Source organism: Marmota marmota, unplaced genomic scaffold (genome assembly GCF_001458135.2).
Source record: "Marmota marmota marmota unplaced genomic scaffold, marMar, whole genome shotgun sequence".
Classification (NCBI taxonomy): Eukaryota; Metazoa; Chordata; class Mammalia; order Rodentia; family Sciuridae; genus Marmota; species Marmota marmota.
This window is the reverse complement of record NW_026000229.1, coordinates 29248098-29265844: the sequence shown is the minus strand read 5'-3', so window position 1 is coordinate 29265844 and position 17747 is coordinate 29248098. Positions and strand designations below refer to the sequence as shown.

Genomic DNA, 17747 nt, shown 5'->3' with positions numbered 1-17747 from the left:
TGTGCCCCTGTGCCTGGCTAGTACTTAACTCAACATGATATATATGCAATTTGTTAATTATGTGTCCCCCACTAAAATGCAAGATAGCTCTTTTGTTGACCAAGGATTTTATATTGTCAATTTAAAACAATGCCTGGATAGAACACACACTAAGTAAATGTGTGTTAAATGAATGAAGGATGAACCAGCTTTGGACTAGTGAAGGAAAGCAATGATCAATATACAGACCATATTTTTTGAACAGTCAGTGACCACTTAGACTTTAGGTGCCATAGATACTGTTGTCTGGATTGTTACAATACATATTTGAAAAAGATCTGGGTTCTATAATTCAATTCAATTAGCACAGTTTCATCTTGTTTCTTAAGAATGCTTATTCCACAAATGACATGTTCAAAGCCCACTCTGAGATTTCTGTGAATTACTTAATAATATTCTTGTTCTTTCTACTTTCATTACCTAAGCTCAGTTTTGGAATCATCTTATCTATCTGGTGCCTGGTTTCTGTTTTACACGTGTTGACCCACACACATGTGGACCTTTTCCTGTTTTCTCAAAACCTCAGCAAGTAACTTGTATTTTATCAAATTTGACTGAGGTTTTAGGGAAGTGGGGGAATTCCACTTACTGGGGGTAATTTCAGAATTTACATCAAAACAACAAAAATAACTGTAGGTGATTATTAGAGTCCTATTTATTGAATGTTTCTGGGATCCTTTCCTATTGATTTATTCACTCTAATAGCTTCTCTCTTCCTTTTTCGCCTCACATTCCTGCCATCCTCACCCTCAGATTATCAGGGCACTCCAAATTTTTGTTTGCTATCTACTTTCAAACTCAGATTTAGATATTTCTTTGCTTATCTAAATCCAAGAAGTATTCAACAGAGTGGGGGGAAAACCTTATTTTAAGACCCACCCTCAAAAGACAAGTGCATGTTTTCACTTAGTTATCAAAAATCTAAGACTTTGTTTATTCACCAGTCCCAGGTATTACTGTTTATTTCTTATGATCATAAGTCTTGCATGTTTGGGGCAAGTAGTGTATAGCTTAGGTTTTAAAAAGAGAGAGACAGAAATATATTTTTGCATGTATTTCATTGTAATGTAAAGAAAATTAACATTTATTGAAAGACTATTATATGTGAAACACTGTTGGGCTGGGTGCTTCTATTTATTCGTTACAGTTTTGAACACATATCTAGGACGGTTTCACTAAAGACATTTAGTAGACTTCTTCTTCCAGATTTCCCATCATGGGACACCTGGCTGGGGAACTTAGTGACCACGGCCAGCAGGTCCATTTCAAGCAACTTTATGTTAACAGATAATCGGAGCATCCAATCACCTTTTTCTGCAGTTATCTCGGTCAGAAAGTTAAGAACTCTTTTGTTTTTTTAAGACAGGGCATTTACGTGACTTAAGTGCGTACATGACAGTGTTTTAGGATCAAGCCTGTTCTTCTCCCATCACAGCTTGGCTTCGGGAATGTTTAGCCAAAATATCGGGTGATTCAAATCCCCCTTTCTAGTTTTTTCTAATTTTCAAACTGAGAAAAATTCGTAAAGATGCAAGAACACAGCTTCGTCCGCCGCAAGACCCAAGATGAGAAGTGACATTAGGGCGAATTCCTGGAAACGGGGTGTGCCGATGCTGTTGAGGGCATCCGCTGACGTTCACGACCCAGAATGTCCGGAGTCCTTCCGCGCCCTCCAGCGCAGGCCTCACTGGCAGAGGCGGGGCGGGGGGAAGGGCGGAGCCACGGCCACGCACGCGAAGCTCCGCCCCACCGTGACGTTTAGGGACGCGACGCGTCGCCACGCAATGCAAATCGGGAAAAGGGGATGAGCTGGGCTGGTTTCCGTCGGGATAGCGAAGGCTAGTTCTCCTCGGTTTGTTGGGAGATGGGCCTGTGGCAGGGAGGCCGGCGTTCGTGAAGTACGCCCGGCGCTACGGTGAGTGCAGGTCAGGTCTCTGGCCTTTGTTTCATGGGGATTCGTCCTCGGTGAACCTTCTACCCTTCCACCAGCTGTTGGTCACCAGGGAGATTAGCCCTGCCCGCGTGAGGGACGACCCCAAGAACTGGCTGGTAGAGGAAAGGCCCAACCTCTAACATTTCCAGCTGCCCACCTAGGTTGCCCAGAAAGTTTCGTGTGGTTTTCCGGTCTCAGAAGGTGGCCTTGACCATTTCTTCTTTCGCATGGACACTAAGACCCAATTTTGACCTCTTTCCCCATTACTCCGTTTTCTGATTTTTTTTTTCTGTGTATCTACAATCCCAGGCCTTACTATAACCCCTGACAGTTTGCAAATTCTTCCTGTGCCCCAGCCACACTTGGTTTTAGTGAAGTGAAAGCATGAGTTTAATAAGCTAATCAGAGTTAAAACTGACTTCCTCTAGCAGAAGGATTTCTTTAGAAAATATGCCTAATATCCTAGATTGTGTCACGGACAAGTTAATTTCACCTCTACTGTACCGAGGAAATTATTAGAATCCTGGATTGCAGTTATGTATTTATACATAAAGCTGCAGACTACACTCCTAGGTTTATTTCCTCCAGTTTATCCTTGTGACCTTGAATAAGTCACTTAATCACTCACAAAATATTTACCTGACTCTCAGAGGTGTTGTAGAGCCTCAGGAATTTAATATTTGTTAAGTGCTTTAAGGGTTTCAGATCAAAGAGATGTCTACTAGAGAAGGTTTACTCTTTTTTTTTTTGAAGCTGCAGAGCATCCTTATTTCTGTATATATCTTGCTGCATTAAAGATGCCAAGTGATAATTGTTAAGAAGTGTTCCTGTTGTAGACTTGTTCTGCGGCTTTGCAGTGTAAGCAAATTTTTCATTTCATCCGAGTCTGTTGAAGATTCATTGTTGAGTGTCATTCATGATAGTTTCTCATCATTACAATAAGGTGATGGCAGTTGTTGTATATTTTTATCAAACTGGTATGGCTGGGTGAAATAATGTATTCCTCTTCTTGTGACACATTAGGTGTATCTTTAAAATTAGTAAGAATCCTGCCACACATCTGTCATTAATAGAATTTTACATGGACATGTATTTTATTTGGGAAAACGGCATAAGAAAAACAAAAATATTTTAAAGGTGCTTTGAAAAACATTTTAAAATATATTTACTTGAACTTTATTAATTATCATGGGCATTTGTTTATTGATGTGTACATAGTGGGAAAGAACCAGAATGACTTCTTAAAGCAAGATACTTGGAAAATAAAGTCAGCATATCAAATTTTTTAAATAAAATATCTATTTTATTATATGGTTTTCCATATGAAAATGAAGTCATTTTTGTAGAAGTCAAAGGAAAAGAGCCCATTCAAATATTAGTTGCTAATAAAACTAAATATAATTAAGGAAACATTTGAAAAAAATGTATTTTATGTTCTAGCTACAAGATTCAAGGCCACCCTGGACAAAAAAAATGAGACCCTGTTTCAGTAAAGAAAGGAAGAAGTTTCACTATTATTCCAGTTGCCTTTTGCTGCATCATAAGTCACTCAAAAACAGTAGCTTAAAACTACAATTTAGTATCTCATGTTTTTTGTGGCTGACTGGCCTTAGGTTATTCTCACTTAGGGTTTCATGAATTTGTAGTCAAATAAGTTGCTAGGGTTGGAGTTAACCTGAAATCTCAACTGGATTTCTGGCTCACTCACATGGATGGCAATTGATGTTGGTTGGAGTTCAACTGGTGTTCCTACACATAACTTCTTAGTGTGTCTTGAACCTCTTACAGCATGATTGCTGGAGTCCAAAAATACATGTTTGAAGACACAGGAAGAATAAGCTGCTAATATCTTAAAAGCCTGGACCTAGAAATTGTCACAGCAGTATTTCCAATATACTCTACTAGTTAAAGCAACCAAAGAGCTGTGTCCCCATCAGATGATAGACTCCCCACATGCCTGCCTTTTTTTTTTTTTTCCCTTGGTGTTGCTGGGGAACCCAGGGCATTGCACTTAATAGGCAAGCACTATACTACTAAGTTATACCCACAGCCAGATTCCTACCTTTTGAAGCAAAAAATACCAAAGAATTTGTGGCCATCTTCATTTAGCTCACTGTAATTTTGATGACAAGGTTGTATTGGACTTATATTTAGATTTCTATAGTCAATGAAGAATAAGGTACACTTTTAATTTCTTTAATCATAGTGCTTTATATCTTTGTGGCATATTAAAAATTTTCAGAGAAAATTTTTCTATATGTATTTTAACTCAATACAGATGGCAATCCTATAGAAGCAGAGAGATTGTTTTTATTTCATTTTGCAGATACAAGTAAACTGGAAATGTAGTGGTGTGTGGGTTAGGGGAATTTAAGGAATTTGCTAAACAACATGCGATTAATGAATGGAAAATAAAAACTAAGACCTACAACATTCCCTTAGTATTAAGTGTATTAGTGGTAAATGGTAAAATTTTATATTAAATGTATTTGGAATTCTGTACTTAAAATCATACTAATTCAAGTGAAACAGTACTAATATACAGTGAATTAAGTCAATGTTAACTAAGTCTCATCTCTTGACTAACACAGTACCTGTACTTTAGTTTTTTTGTAAGACTGAACTCTCTGGAACATACCAATAATGAGCAAATATACATGTCTTTCTATTATAGTGAAATGAAATTGTTACATATTGTAATACTATTTTCAAAATAACTCAGTCTGAAAAAAGTTATAGGCGTAGGACTCCTGGAGCTCTTATTTTAATTTCTCAATACAGAATCTTTAAATGAAAAGGATTTCATTCTTTTATTAGGTTGGAGAGTATATGATTTAAGATGCTGATTTCAGTTGGAAATAAGTTGTCATCTTCCTATTGTTGCTTCTAGAAATATTTGTTGCTATCTTTTCTTTATGTTCATGGTTCTTAGTCTTGGCTGAACATTAGAATTCACCCGGGGAGCTTTTTTATAATATCTATGTGTAGAGCCCCTCCCTGAAGATTCTGACTTAACTGTTGAGGGGTAGGATCTGGGCCTCAATGTTTTTTAAAAGTTCTCAAGGTGATTTTAATGTATAACTAGAACTAACAGCCATATCATTTTCTTTCCTTTCTTTTATTCTCCCCCACTCCTTTTTTTGGTACATAATGGGGTATGGTTCCCTACTTACCTATTTTGCAGCTATTTTAAAAAATTGGGCAGCAGGGCATAGTGGCAAACACCTGTAATCTCAGCTACTTGGGAGGCTGAGGCAGGAGGACTGCAAGTTTGAAGCCATCCTGGGCAATTTAGACTCTGTTTCAAAATAAAATTAATAAGGCTGGGGGTGTAACTCAGCGGTAGGGTGCACCTGGGTTCAATTCCCAGTAACCTCCTCTTCAGAAAAAAACACACATTAAATTAAAAAAATGGGCAAATAACGAAGGAGAAGATAAAAGAAATGGATTAAAGTTTTAAGTGTAGACAGACATCTAATTTAGAAAATCTTCTGTTTCTAGGAATGGTCCCTAAACAGATTTTGAGTTGGTTTGCTAGTTCCTGTATTTTGGCACTAAGCATTACCATTATTTACTTGTCTTTCATAGTAAGGGGTAGAAACTCTATGGTATATATGTATATATTTTTGTATTCTTTGTAGCGCTCAACATTGCACCTCGTTGAATAGTAATGTTTACCATAATGCCTAAATGTTTACTATATTTAAATTTGTTTATGTTGTTTGTGATTAGACCTAGGGATAGTTATTTCACTCTTATTTTCCCCCCCTTAGTATTTTAAGAACTCTGTAAAACTTTTGTTTGGAATTGTCTTTCCTTGGTTTCCATGATATTGCACTTTCCTGATTTTCCTTCATTGTAATGACTCCTGTTTTTTTTTCTGAATATTTTTTCCTTTAGACTCACTAGTTCTGGATCCTTCAAGTAAATTGTCAGCTGAATAGAAACAGCTCATTTCCTTGATGATTTATTCTCCTGATTTTTGTTACTACTATATATGATGTCTGTTTTACTTGTTTTTTAAAAATGTTTTTCTTTTTTTTTTTTTTTTGAGATGAGGATCTTGCTATGTTGCCAAGGTTGCCTCCACCCCTGGGTTCAAGTGATCCTCCTGCCTAAGCCTTCTGAATAGCTGGGACTACAGGAATGCACCACCATGTCTACTCAGCTGATGTCCATGTTTTTAAAAGTACTATAGAAGTTTTAAAATATACTATACAAAAAATGAAGAAAATAGAATTGTTCTAAACCAAATCCTAGATAGCTTCATTTCAGTGTCACTACTTCATCATTTCCCAAATAATTTGGATTATAAAAATTAACATTAGTGCCTTAATAGTTGATGCACAGATTTAATGTCTGGTCTTTCAACTGCTTTGTAATTAATTACATATTTATACCTGTGTCAAGCCATCTTTCTTTAGACACCATTCTCTTTATCATTATGTACTTTCCTGTAAATCAGTGGTTCTTTCTTGGGGGTAATGTACCTCTCAGGGGATGTTTGGCAGTGTCCAGAGACTTTTGGGTATTAGCTTTAATGGGAAGAGGAGGGATGCTACCAACATCTTACACTCTACAGAGCAACCTCCTACAACAGTTTTATCTGGTTTAAAGTGTCAGTTTTATTAGGTTGAGAAATGCTGCTATAAACGGATCAGTTTTTAACCTACAGTATTATTCATTTTTGTTTACAGCATTACCTTCTTCACGTTTCACAGGGGAGGAAAAAAGGGGCGGGGGAGAGGGAGGGAGATATTGAGCTTATCTGTCTGTAAGCAAAACACAATACTCATTTTAATCAGTATTCTACCAAAGCATGTTTCTGCCTTTTTGTCTTTTTTTCCTGCAGTAGTCTTCTAGCTGTTCTTTTCCATAGTATCCTTGTTCCTGTCTGTTTTGAATACAACTTGCATAATCTCCGATTTGACCACACTGAGAATATTTTTTTCATCAAGAACTGGCTTTTATTGCCTGCTGAGTTGAACAGTTTTGGATGGCTTCAAAAGTCTTCCACAATGTTACTATCTCCTTATCTAATATAATTTAATTATTATTGTTACCTAACAGTTATTAAGTGTTGACAGTGAGGACTACCTAGGTAGGTGCCAGGGATACAAAGACATCAGTGGATTCCTTTGATCCAATTGATTATTTCTCAATAATTTCTACAGTATACCTCATTTTTCTCCTGTTCTAATTTCTGATTTTGTATCTTTGTTCATGGTGTTTCTCTTTTGAAATGCCCTCTTTTCTCACTCTGTTCTTAGTTAAATTTTATCTTTGGGGCCAGTTTCTGTCTCTGCCTCATCATGTCCGCATACTTGTCCTTTGGTCCAAATACCACACTGAAGGAACAATACAGATAACAAGCAGTTTAGGGGTCAGACCAAACAGTGAACTCCAGGAGCTGGAACCTTCAGGGACAGAGAAGTGAAACTTAAGATGGCTTTTGAAGGAAGAAAGGCCAGCACGAAAGATGAGAGTGTACATTCTGGATTGGAAGCAGCTTTATCTTTTCTAGTTATACTGAATTTTCCTCACCTTGTGACTTTCCAGTGACTAGAGTCACAATGTATAGTGTAACAATTAATTTGTGACTTATTAATGAGTATTAATTTGTTCTTGGCAACTAGACAAAGAGATACGTAATCTGAAGGCCTATTCTCTATGTCTCCTAGAGTAGTGCTATTCAAAGTAGCCAGTCTGAATCATTTAAAGTCCTTTCCTTCAGTGTCAAGATAAAAGCCTGCCCTATAATGTAAGTCAATGCACTGTTTTCTACGGTGAGAAAGTCTTGCTACTATAAAAAGGTCAATGTGCTTAATTGATGTACATTCTATAACAAGCTTCCTATTTTATCAAGACTGTTAACAAATACTTTTCCATTGGTCTTTGGATGACACTTGAAGTAGCATTACTGTAATGAGAGAGATTAGAATGTTTTAAAAAATTATAACCTCTAGTAAGAAATATATTTTATATTTTAATCCAGTATTGTATACATATGTTTATACACATTGTATCAGTTTGTTTTCTGTTTATAATGAGAAATGTGAGGCCAGATACTTTATAAAGAAGAGAGGTTTGTTCAGCTCACAGTTTTGCAGTAAAAAGTCCAAATAGCATAGCACTGGCCCTTTCAGAGGCCTCCCTAACTGCATCACATTATGGTGGATGACATGTTGGGAGTGGGTATGAGAGGGAGAGATCACATGGTGAGACAGGGAGCCAGAGAGGTACACTGGGGACTCACTGGGGTCCTACAAGTCCCTCATGCCTCATACCTTCTAAGGGAAGTGCCCACTAGGCCCTACCTCTTAAAGGTACCAGCACCTTTCACTATGTGTGCCATACTCCTATATTTTCTATTTTGCATATTTTTATTATTTATTTTTTTAGTTTCGGCGGACACAACATCTTTGTATGTGGTGCTGAGGATCGAACCTGGGCCGCACGCATGCCAGGCGAGCGCGCTACTGCTTGAGCCACATCCCCAGCCCCTCTATTTTGCATATTTTTAAAATGCTAATTGCAATGTCATGAATTTTGTGGTTGGGGGGGGTGCCAAGGATAGAATCCAGAGATGCTTTTTACCATTAAGCTACATCCCAGCCCTTTTTACTTTTTATTTTGAGACAGGCTCTTATTAAGTTGTTGCTGAGGGTCTTGTTAAGTTGCTAAGGCTGGCCTTGAACTTGGCAATCCTTCTGCCTCAGCCTCCTGAGTCACTGGGATTACAGGTGTGAGTCACTGCACCTGACTTGATGTCATGGATTTTAAAAACACTGCCTTCAAGCATTTAGCACATTGCTAGACATAGTGTATGCTTAGAAAATGGCAGAAGTTTTAGCAGTAATTAAATCTTTTTTTTTTTTTTTTTGGTAGTTGTTGGACAGAATGCCTTTATTTTATTTGTTTATTGTTATGTGGTTCTGAGGATCAAACTCAGTGCCTCACGCATGCTAGGCAAGCGCTCTGCCACTGAGCCACAGTCCTAGCAGTAATTAAATCTTGAGAGAGGATTGACTCTTCTTAATACTTCATGATTATTGTAAAATGTTATTTCATCAGTACTTAGTTCTCTGTGTCATTTTGCATTGAAGAGTGTGGAGTGGATTATATGAAATTTAAGAGATAGCCAGAGTCTCAGAAGATAGAAGATACAGTACTGAGTACCAAGTACAACTGTCTGAAGAGCAGTTATGGGGAGAGATGGTGGGTGACCAAGAAAGACAAAACTCTTATTGTTACTGAGACCTTGACAGTGGCTGTTGTAAAGCCCCAGTTAGGATATCAGGACCAGTTTAGTGACTGTGAACCTCAATTTTCACTTTTATTTTTTTTTAGAGAAGACTTTTTAATCATCATTTTGTGGTTCAAGTCATCTAATCTACCATCTGTGGAAAGATTCAGTGTTGTCAGGATCTTGCTTTTAGACTAACGCTGGTGTTCTTAATCTTTGTTAGATTTACACATCTCTAATGTTTTTTGTTCTTAAAAGAATTTTTTCTTATATATACTTATTTTCTTTAAATTTTTGATTTTTTGAAGCATAACATAGTGTTACTGGGTTATATTATTATATTTAGTTTGTTCTAGATCCAAACAGAGTCCATAAATTAACATCGGTAGCTAATGAACATGTATTCTTGAATAGGAATCAGTTGGCTTGCCATTATTGCTACTACTTTTTTCTTTGTTTTAAACTATTGCAACCAAAATAAGGAAATTCATTTAGTTATTTTGGCATTTATTTATTTATGTCAGTTCATACTGAGTTTTCTTTAATGGCAAAATGCAGATGACATCAAAAACATAATAATTATGTTTAGGTTGGATATGTTTCTTTGCTTTCTCATTTGATTAAGGAAAAAAAAAAAAAAACACCTTACCCTCTGTTTGACTTCTGCATTAACATGTGCTTGTGGAAGTGAAAGAGCAATTAAAACAATGCTGGAAGTATTTTTAACACCAGCATCGTAATTCCACGGTATAACATATACAATTTTGTAAATAAAAATAGAAGCAACTGGTTCTTTGGACTTTGGAGAACATTGTTGAACTCTTCTCAAAAATCAAATAAGGACAGAAAAGGCAGCTTAAAACGTATAATTTTTCTCCTAGAAGCTTTTGCCAAAACCCTTGGTGATATAATGTTATCCCTGTACTTTTCTTCCTTATGTCTAATCATTTTGCCAAGTTCTGTCATTATACCTTTGCAGTGTTTCTTGTATCTGCTGCCTCCCATTCCATCTCAGCTGCCCCAGTTCTGACCTTCGTCATCTTTGCCTAGGATCATTGGAATAGATAACTAGTGTTTTTCCTATTTCTAGTCTCTTAAGCCTAATTTTGTACTCTTTGTTAATTTGGATAGCATAACTCTCTTCAAGATCTTTTTGTGGCTCTTCATTACCTTCAAAGAACAAAGCAAATGCTTCAGTGTGACATTCAAGGTCTTTTTAAAAAAATCTGTTTCAAGACTATTTTTTCAGGTTTTGCTGCTTAGTAGATCTTGTTCATTCTCTGTAACAGCTAATTTCTAAAGATATGTTTTACTTTCTTAACTCTTTCCTCATATTGTTCCTTACCTCTATTGGAAGCTTTCTATCATTGGTATATCAACTGCTTTCTCTTTTGTGATCACTTCCAAGATCTCTGTAGTCTGTAGTCATACTTAATTTTCTCTCTAAATTTTTCTTATATTACATTATTTGTACTTATAGTACGTTATTTATAACTCCATAGTTTGATATCATAGTATATTGTATTATATTGCTGCTTATGCCTTATCTTTAACATTAATTTTTGTATAAAGTTATTTGGGTCCTTGAAGTTTTTGTTTGGTGACACAGATCAGCTCCCCTGATCTGCCCCATCTGCAAGCATACCTGCTATGCGTACACACATATCACAACTTAATTGATAAATTGATACATACCTAGCCATTCTTCCTCTTATCTTCATTTTTTACTACCTGCTCTATCTTCCTGTTCAGAATTTGCCAGAGCATACAAGGAAACAAAAAAAAAGTCACAAAACATCAAAGACCTTTACAAAGTAAACTAGAGTACATTAATGTTTTCTGGTAGAAATAAACATGTTCTTTTTTTCCTAGCTCTGTATAGTATGGCCTTGCCTACAACTTGCTTTTTTTTTTTTTTAATAACCTGATATTATCAATGAGAAAAAAGTATTTCTGGATGAAAATTTCCTCTACTTGCGATCTGTACATTAATGTAGTCTTAATAGAAGAAAACTGTAAAAACTCTTATTCTTCTTACTGCTGGTTAATTTAACAGCTAAATTTCCTAATAATGCAAAATGATACAAATAATTCATTTAATGAAAATTTGAAAAAAATTGTTTATTTATACCTTATGTTTTTGAACTCCCCAAATAGATATTCAAGATCATTTAAATACAGTTTAGAAGCTTTTTGTTGATTTGTTTTATTTGCTTACTTATACATAGGTTTGAACCTAAGACCTTGCCCATGCTAGGCAAGTGTCTACTACTAAGCCATACACCCAGCCCGAGAGTTTTTTAACTGCTCTTTTGCTTTATTGTGAGTGGGGAAAATTAGTGAAATTATTTGTTTTGTTTCAGGAAACAACTATTTTTCATTAAATACACCACCCATTATGAAAGTGGATAAGTAAAGATTATTCATCATGCCTGCTGTAGCTTCAGTTCCTAAGGAACTCTACCTCAGTTCTTCACTAAAAGACCTCAATAAGAAGACAGAAGTTAAACCAGAGAAAATAAGCACTAAGAGGTATGTATCCTCTGCTAGTTTGATTGAATCATTAATTTTAGTTCATTTCCTTATTCAAGTTAGATGAATAGTCAGTTTAAAGTTTATTTGAAAAATAATACCATCACATGAATACAGTAAGACTTTAGAGAAGTTCTTTATCTTCACAGATTATGTATATGTTCTGCTTATATGCATAACAACTGCTTTCTGGACAGTATGTATAGTAGATCATATGTTTAAGAGACAAAGAATATTGAGGGTTTTATAAACCATTGTCTTTTCATAAAACATTGTAAAAATGATGTTTATTCTTGTTACTACACATGTGAGTTATGATACTAGCATAATCTTTCTTTGATCAAAAGAGAAGTAATAGGTAGTTTTTGTTCACAATTCAGTAAGGTATTATCTTGTGTCAGTTCAACCTTGGCTTTTAACTTAATGATTTATTCTATGTATTTTTGTTTTTGAGGATCCATCTACCTGCAGAGGCAGGGCTAGAGATGATGCCTTCTTGATAGAGATTACAGAATCTGGCCTGAATAAAATATAATAGTCATCTGGTTATTTCAGTATTTACTGGAAATATAATTTTGCTAAAAATGATGTATCAATAAAATTGTAAACCAGTTAGTTATATCTCTGTTAAGGGACAGAAGACAATAACAGAACTTTTATTCTGAATTTATTTTGACCAACAAAGGAGATTAAGAGATAAATAAGTAACCACATTATTATAGCATCAAAAATGAGTTTTTCAAAAGCAAAGTGGACCTAGACACCATATTCCCCATATTTTGGGAAAGCAGACTTTATAAATTAAGGGGGAAAATAGGTGCTTCATGACAAGATACATAGGAGAGTCTCAATATTGATATGTATGATCTCAAATGGACCAATAAATAGATGTCCATGGAAACCTATGAATGCACAGGGACATCTTAATGAGTCATATTTTTAAGGGAAATAAATTGAAGATGGGAAGAAAACAAAACATCAAAAATTACAAGAGAAAGGTAAAAACACTTAAAAAGATCAGGAAAGAAAAATCCCAAAATGAACTGAAATTTCTAAATGTTACCAAGACAAAAATGGGCTTTTTTTTTTTTTTAAGATAACCTTTTGGGGAAGATTAAGAGGGATTGTGAATTATTTCTTAGGGGCTAAGTTGGTGGTATTGATGGATGACAAGGAAAGCAGTTCTATTTAACTCCTGTGTGTGTGACTTTCTAATAGGAAACAGTGGGAAAGATAAAGCCACTTTTAAGCTTTCTCAAAGCTGAAGGACAGAAGGATTTTTTAAATAGGACCTAAAATGGGTCATTACTTTCTGGCAGTGTCTGACTTATATCTGAGATCACCCGTACCCCAGAGGAAGTGGTTTAAGTTGGTTACATCCAAACATATCTAACTATGTACCAATTGAAGTAGTTCAACCTAAATCATGAAATTTACTCTATCAAGGTTATCTTTGAAATTTATAAATGACCTATAATTTTTTTCCCAAATGTCAAGTATTTTAATTATTTTTCCTCTTAATTTTAAGTTATGTACACAGCGCCCTGAAGATCTTCAAGGCAGCAGAAGAATGCAGATTAGATCGTGATGAGGAAAGGGCTTATGTTCTATATATGAAATATGTGTCTGTTTATAATCTGATCAAAAAAAGACCTGATTTCAAGCAACAGCAGGTACCTTTTATTTTTGCATTTTTATTTGCTGTTTTTGCATAATGGAATGATGGATTTCCCCTAAAGGTTTTAATAACAGTGATATTTCTTTTCCTTTTCGCTGCCTCTTTTTATTTTTCCCCTTGTGGTGCTGGGGATTGAATCCAGGCCCTCAGTCATGCTAAGCAGGTGCTGTACCAATAAGCTGCATCCCTAGCCTAACAACAAAATTTAGATCACATTATACAACGTCAAGTTCCAACTCTTATATTGATAGAAAAAGCAAAATAAAGATATGTTTTATTATTTTTAAATATATATGTATGTATATACATGTGCATTCCCATATGCATGCACTTTTATTTTACCTTGGATTAGTACAAGTTTATAGCAATATATAGACTCATAATCTGCTTTCTGTTTTAATAAATTATTGGCAGGTCAGGTGGAAGTGGAAGAATTGAGTTTACTCATGTGTTAAATTAGATCTCAGCTTATAACATTAATACTGATCACTTCTAAAACCCTTTAATTTTAAATTATGTTCTGCTCTTGATTTGTTGAATAGGTGTTGTTGACCTTTCATTTGTTGAAGCCATAGGTAGTGATGGAGGATGGAGGCAATGTAAATGAAGACTAGCATAGGTGTTGATGGAGAAAATGGTTTCATTTTTAATTGTACTAGAAACAGGCAAAGAATGTAGAGGTCATATTAAGAAAGAGGAAGTATGTTGTATTGGTTTCCACTTTTTTCTCCTTTCTCTTGCTGCTGGGGATTATACCCAAGGCCTTAAGCGTGCCAGGCAAGTGCTTTACCATGTAGCTACATCCCCAGCCCTACTTTCATCTTAGGAATGATTTTGCTCTCACACAATAGTAGCAAAGGGGTGTCTATAGATTTACTAACTGATAAGAAGCTATTCTTAATATTCAGATTTTTATTTTACTCTCTGGTGGTCAAATTGGCTTGTCTCATTTAAATTAACTTATAACAAAATTTCTCTTATTTGAAGTTACCTTTTTTTTCCCTAGAATAGCATGACTAGTATAATTTGTTTTGGTTGTTACTTAAGAGATAATTTTAATGTTGTAGTTAATGTTGATAAGTCATTGTTAGTGTTTTTCCCCACCAGTGAAATTATGCTGAAAATATTTACCAAGTTTTAGACCTAGTTTTGAAAAAGTGTCCTTTTGCATTTGGAAGTTCATCTGCTTGTCCACAAATGGATGAATTGTTCTGGCCATGAGAAAAACATTTTTATTTATTTATGTATTTTTGTGTTGGGGATTAAACCCGGGATACTCTACCACTGAGCTATATCCCCGGTCCTTTTTTTTGGGTGGTGTTCCTCAGCCAAACACAGGGCCTTGTATGCTTCAGGCCAGCGTTCCACCATGAGCTGCTTCCCCAGTGCCCCCATCCCTAGTCCTTTTTTATTTTTTATTTTGAGACAGCTTCTCATTCTGTTGCTGAGGGTCTCACTAAATTGCTGAGGCTCGTCTCAAACCTTGCAATCTTCCTGCCTCAGCTTCCTAAATTATTGGGATTATAGACAAGAGTCACCACACTTGTTAGAGAAAAACATCTTTTAAGATTTTTAGACATACTTATCTGCAGATGAGAAGCAGAGGTCTGCCTAAATTCAAACTTCTTGTATGCTGGTTAAAATCTGTTAATATGGAATTGCCTAAAGAAAGTGTAAACTGGGTGCAGTGGTGCACACCTGTAATCCCAGTGACTTGGGAAGCTGAGGCAGTAGGATTGAAAGTTGGAGGGCAGCCTCAGCAACTTAGGAAGACCCTGTCTCAAGACAAAAAAATAAATAAAAAGGGCTGGAGATATAGCTCAGTGGTAGAGTGCCCCTGGGTTCAATCCCTGGTACTGCAAAAAAACAAAACAAAGGCATAAACATTGCTTACTAAAGTACATTTTAATTAATTAAATTATTTTTGATACTGGGGATAGAACCTAGGGCTTTTCACATGCTAGGCAAGCTGTCTATCACTGAGGTAAGTCCACAGGCCTTTATATTTATTTTTAATTTTATTTTGAGACAGGATCTTGCCAGGTTGCCCAGACTGGCTTCAAACTTGTGATCCTCCTGCCTTAGCCTCCCATGGAGCTGGAATTATAGGCATGCATCCCCCCACCCAGCGATTTGAGATTTGGACAAATCTGGTGTTTGCTTTTTTTGCCTTTGTGATAGGGCTATTTTTATATACTAGTTCACTATTTACTATTTTATGTACTAGCTTACTTTTTATTATAGTTTTAGAAGCTAGTGGTTGTTTTTCTTTGATGAGGGAATGTTTTTTCTAGCTAACCTTTTTTCCCCTTGAGCAGGTTGGGAGTAAATTTTAATTGATAAAGAGATTTTTCCATTCCCACAGTGTCTGTTACATTTCCAAAGGGAATATGTAGGTGAAAGTGGCAGAAGTTCAGGTTAGGAAGCTGCCTGCAAAGGCTCAGGTAACCTAGACTGTTACTTTATATGCTACAGTTATTCAGTTCTTGGCTTTCAATAAAAGGATTATTTTCATTTGCTCTGTCTAGAGTTCTTACAACTGTTTTTTTGTTTGTTTTTGTTTTAGTCTAACCTCTCTAGTGTACCTCAAGTATGTGAGGTATTAAATTTAATTCACTAAGTATATATTGCCCCTTAATTAGGTAGGGACAGAATATATGTCAATTTCTTCAGAAACTTGTATTTTTCACTCTTTATACTACCAAATATTTAAGATTTAGGTTAAACTTAATTTAGCAAACTTTCTCTAGTAAAGGACATAGTACCTTTATAGCCTGTGCATTGGAAAAAATCAGAAGGTATTGTGGGGTTTTTTAAGCATGCTAATGGTATGAGGAGATACTTTTGGAGACATTTGGAGAATAAATTGTACATTTCTGTGGGTGAAAAGCTTTTCAAGGTGTCTCAATTATAATAATGTTTTTATTTAAAAAACATTGCTTTATGTAAGCACCATGTTTTTAGTATTTTTAACATCAGTGCTATGTGCAGTACCCAGTACTAATGGTATGGCATGGTTTTCCTGTAATTTTAGGAGTACTTTCATTCAATACTTGGACCTACAAACATCAAAAAAGCTATAGAAGAAGCTGAAAAACTCTCTGAAAGCCTTAAACTGAGGTACAGACATTATTATCAAATCTTGAAAAGAATGTAAATTTAACTTATAAAAATATTTGTCCATTTATATCTTATCATGTGTAAAATATCCAAGTTCCTAGAATTAAGATTTCTGTTAACTGGGACACAGAAATTAAAATATTTTTCTATATCACCTATAGTTCATATGTTACTATCAGTATTTTTTATTGAAATTTTAAAAGTATTTAGAATGATAGATTGTAAAGGTAAGTGTTGGTATATTAAATTAGAACTCAGGTCCAATTTTTTTAAGTTAAAATATTTGTAAATTTCTGATTGTATTTTTCAGAAAAATTTAATTCTTCACATGCTCCATGTTATACTGTGCTACTGGATACTGGTCTTAAGGAAATGAAGTATTTACTCTTACTTTTCATTTGCCTATAGTTGTAAAAGTTATTTATGTTTACAGAAAGATCTGATTCTGGAATTTGCTATGACTGTCTTACCAGGCTTAAAATGATTACAGATGTTAAATGGTGTGTTTCGGCTTTTAGTTTATTGCTATTATAGACAACTTAATGGTGTCATATAGATCATAGTAAATAAATTTCTGCCCACATCTGCAGCATAAGAATTCTTGATGGATAAATTTAAAAGCATTCCTAGTAATATGACATATTGAGGGGAGAACAGTGGAACTGGTTTCAAGCAATACACGCTGCCAAAGCCTGGCTAGTGAAAAAGGGCATACTGAGGAATTAACAACACAAATAGTAGAGAGAAGAGGGAAACCAGAAGGTTTAACCAGGCCAATGTATTTATGGTTTGAACTTTCGTTTCCACTGAGAATGTATCATATTACTTGTATTCTAAAACATTATTTTAAAAATAAATATTGAAACTTTTTTTTATTGTTCCTGGGAAGCAAATCAGGACCTTCCCCCTGCCAGGCAAGTGCTCCACCACTGAGCTATGCCTCCAGCCCCTGAAACATGTATTTTTATTTATTTATTTATTTTTATTTATTTTTTTTTATTGTGGGTTGTTCAAAACCTTACAAATTTCTTGACATATCATATTCCACACTTTGATTCAAGTGGGTTATGAACTCCCACCTTCACCCCATACACAGATTGCAGAATCACATCAGTTACACATCCATTGATTTACAAATTGCCATCCTAGTGTCTGTTGTGCTCCGCTGCCTTTCCCATCCCCCCCCCCCCCTCCCCACC

General features: G+C 35.4%; 1 protein-coding gene across 3 annotated transcripts in view; it reads left to right on the top strand.

Annotated features, from left to right (window-relative positions):
• The first annotated feature begins 1798 nt into the window (after nt 1-1798).
• Nucleotides 1799-17747, top strand: part of Usp8 (ubiquitin specific peptidase 8) — a 55902-nt gene continuing 39953 nt past the window's right edge. Inside the window, exons 1-5 of one of the 3 annotated variants that reach the window (XM_048793510.1) lie at nt 1823-1954; nt 2726-2830; nt 11582-11750; nt 13279-13423; nt 16463-16548. In XM_048793510.1, coding sequence (XP_048649467.1) covers nt 11647-11750; nt 13279-13423; nt 16463-16548 — 335 coding nt within the window. In that variant the 5' untranslated portion in view covers nt 1823-1954; nt 2726-2830; nt 11582-11646. Of the gene's footprint in view, nt 1955-2725; nt 2831-11581; nt 11751-13278; nt 13424-16462; nt 16549-16905; nt 16926-17747 lie in introns of those variants that run through there. The other 2 variants (XM_015480674.2, XM_048793511.1) reach the window with 2 other exon arrangements.